Raw genomic sequence first — 2,007 nt, 5'->3', positions numbered from 1 at the left:
ACACACACACACACACACACACACAGAGTCTCTCCCTTTTGGGGGGGGGTCGTCCTGGCGTGGATCTCCCGCCAGCCCCCTCCCCTCCCAACTGTCTCCTTCCTCTCCCCACCCAGGCCGAGATGGAGGTGCCCATCCCCAGGTACTTCGTGAAGGAGCGGGCCAAGGTGCTCCAAGAACGTCAGGAAGTGCTGGCGGGTCTCCTGGCCCGCATGGTGCCCACCAAGGCCGTCCCCGTGAGTGTGCCCGGGCCATCCCCCCCACCCACCCCCGGCTTGGCCGTCCTCGCCCCCCCCTCGGCTGAGCATCCCCTCCTCTCTCCCCTCCCCCCACCCAGACCCCCCACTCGCTGATCCTGCGGGACGAGGCGGTGCGCCTGATCCAGATGGCCGAGAGGATGCGCCAGGGCCGCCTCCGGGCCCACTTCATGGCCGAGATCCGGCGGGACGAGGAGCGCGAGCGGAGGAGGGTGAGGGAGGGTGAGGCCGAGCCCAACCGGGACCTGGCTGCCATCTGCATCCAGAAGGTAAGGGGGCCGTTCCGGGCCTTTTCTGCTGTGCCCCCCCCTCGCAACTCCCTCGTATGGCATTGCCTCTCCACCCCACCCCACTCCCCAATTGCCCCATTGCTTCTATCCTTCCGAAGGGCCCTCAAAGCACGGAAGAATAGAATAGAATAGAATAGAATAGAATAGAATAGAATAGAATAGAATAGAATAGAATAGAATAGAATAATAGAATAAAACATAAAATGAATAGAATAGAACAGAACAGAATAGAAATACAGAATAAAAATACAGAATAGAAATACAGAATAGAAATACAGAATAGAATAGAATAGAATAGAATAGAATAGAATAGAATAGAATAGAATAGAACATAGACTAGACTAGACTAGAACATCAAATGAATAGAACAGAATAGAAATACAGAATAGAAATACAGAATAGAATAGAATAAGAAATAAGAATAGAATAGAACATAGACTAGACTAGATTAGACTAGAATAGAATAGAACATAAAATGAATAGAATAGAACAGAATAGAAATACAGAATAGAAATACAGAATAGAATAGAATAGAATTATAGAATAGAAAATATGAAATGGAATACAACAGAAAATATGAAATAGAATAGAATATAATAGGAAAATATGAAATAGAATAGAATATAATAGGAAAATATGAAATAGAATATAGAATGGAATGGAGTAGAAAATATGGAATGGAATAAAATGGAATGGAATAGAAAATATGGAATGGAATAGAATAGAATAGAATGGAATAGAACATAGACTAGACTAGATTAGACTAGACTATAATAGTACATCAAATGAATAGAACAGAATAGAAATACAGAATAGAATAGAATAGAATACAATAGAATAGAATAGAACATAGATTAGACTAGACTAGAATAGAACATAAAATGAATAGAACAGAATAGAATAGAAATACAGAATAGAAATACAGAATAGAATAGAATAAGAAATAAGAATAGAATAGAACATAACTAGACTAGATTAGACTAAATAGAATAGAACATAAAATGAATAGAATAGAACAGAATAGAAATACAGAATAGAATAGAATAGAACAGAATAGAAAAGAAAATATGAAATGGAATACAACAGAAAATATGAAATAGAATAGAATAGAATAGGAAAATATGAAATAGAATAGAATAGAATAGAATGGAATGGAATAGAAAATATGGAATGGAATAGAATAGAATAGAATTAAGAATAGAATAGAATACAATAGAATAGACGCTGGAACCAGTAAGAGGGGTCCCTTAGAATTGGGGTCATTTAAAATTTGGAAATGAGGACTATTAAAACGTTAAATTTAAATATGAATGGAAAATTAAAATCGGGGCAAACCCACTAGGTCACTGATTGTCTAAAAAGATTGAATGTTAAAATAATGGAGATCTATAGATCAACCAAAAACTACTGATAAAGGTAAGAAAGTTATTTTTTTTATTTAATCGATCCAATAAGAATTG

The 2,007-nt window shown here is 38.8% G+C and overlaps 1 protein-coding gene across 1 annotated transcript in view; it reads left to right on the top strand.

Annotated features, from left to right (window-relative positions):
- Positions 1-116: 116 nt before the first annotated feature.
- Positions 117-2,007, top strand: part of LOC107297809 (IQ and AAA domain-containing protein 1-like) — a gene marked incomplete at its 5' end in the record, with an annotated part of 14,579 nt that continues 12,688 nt past the window's right edge. Inside the window, 2 exons of the mRNA XM_015827173.1 lie at positions 117-227; positions 338-537. Coding sequence (XP_015682659.1) covers positions 117-227; positions 338-537 — 311 coding nt within the window. The remainder of the gene's footprint in view (positions 228-337; positions 538-2,007) is intronic.

The sequence above is a fragment of the Protobothrops mucrosquamatus genome, unplaced genomic scaffold (genome assembly GCF_001527695.2).
Source record: "Protobothrops mucrosquamatus isolate PMUCROS unplaced genomic scaffold, P.Mucros_1.0 scaffold3537, whole genome shotgun sequence".
Lineage (NCBI taxonomy): Eukaryota > Metazoa > Chordata > Lepidosauria > Squamata > Viperidae > Protobothrops > Protobothrops mucrosquamatus.
Note: the sequence above shows the minus strand (reverse complement) of the source record. Positions and strands in the feature narration are given on the sequence as shown.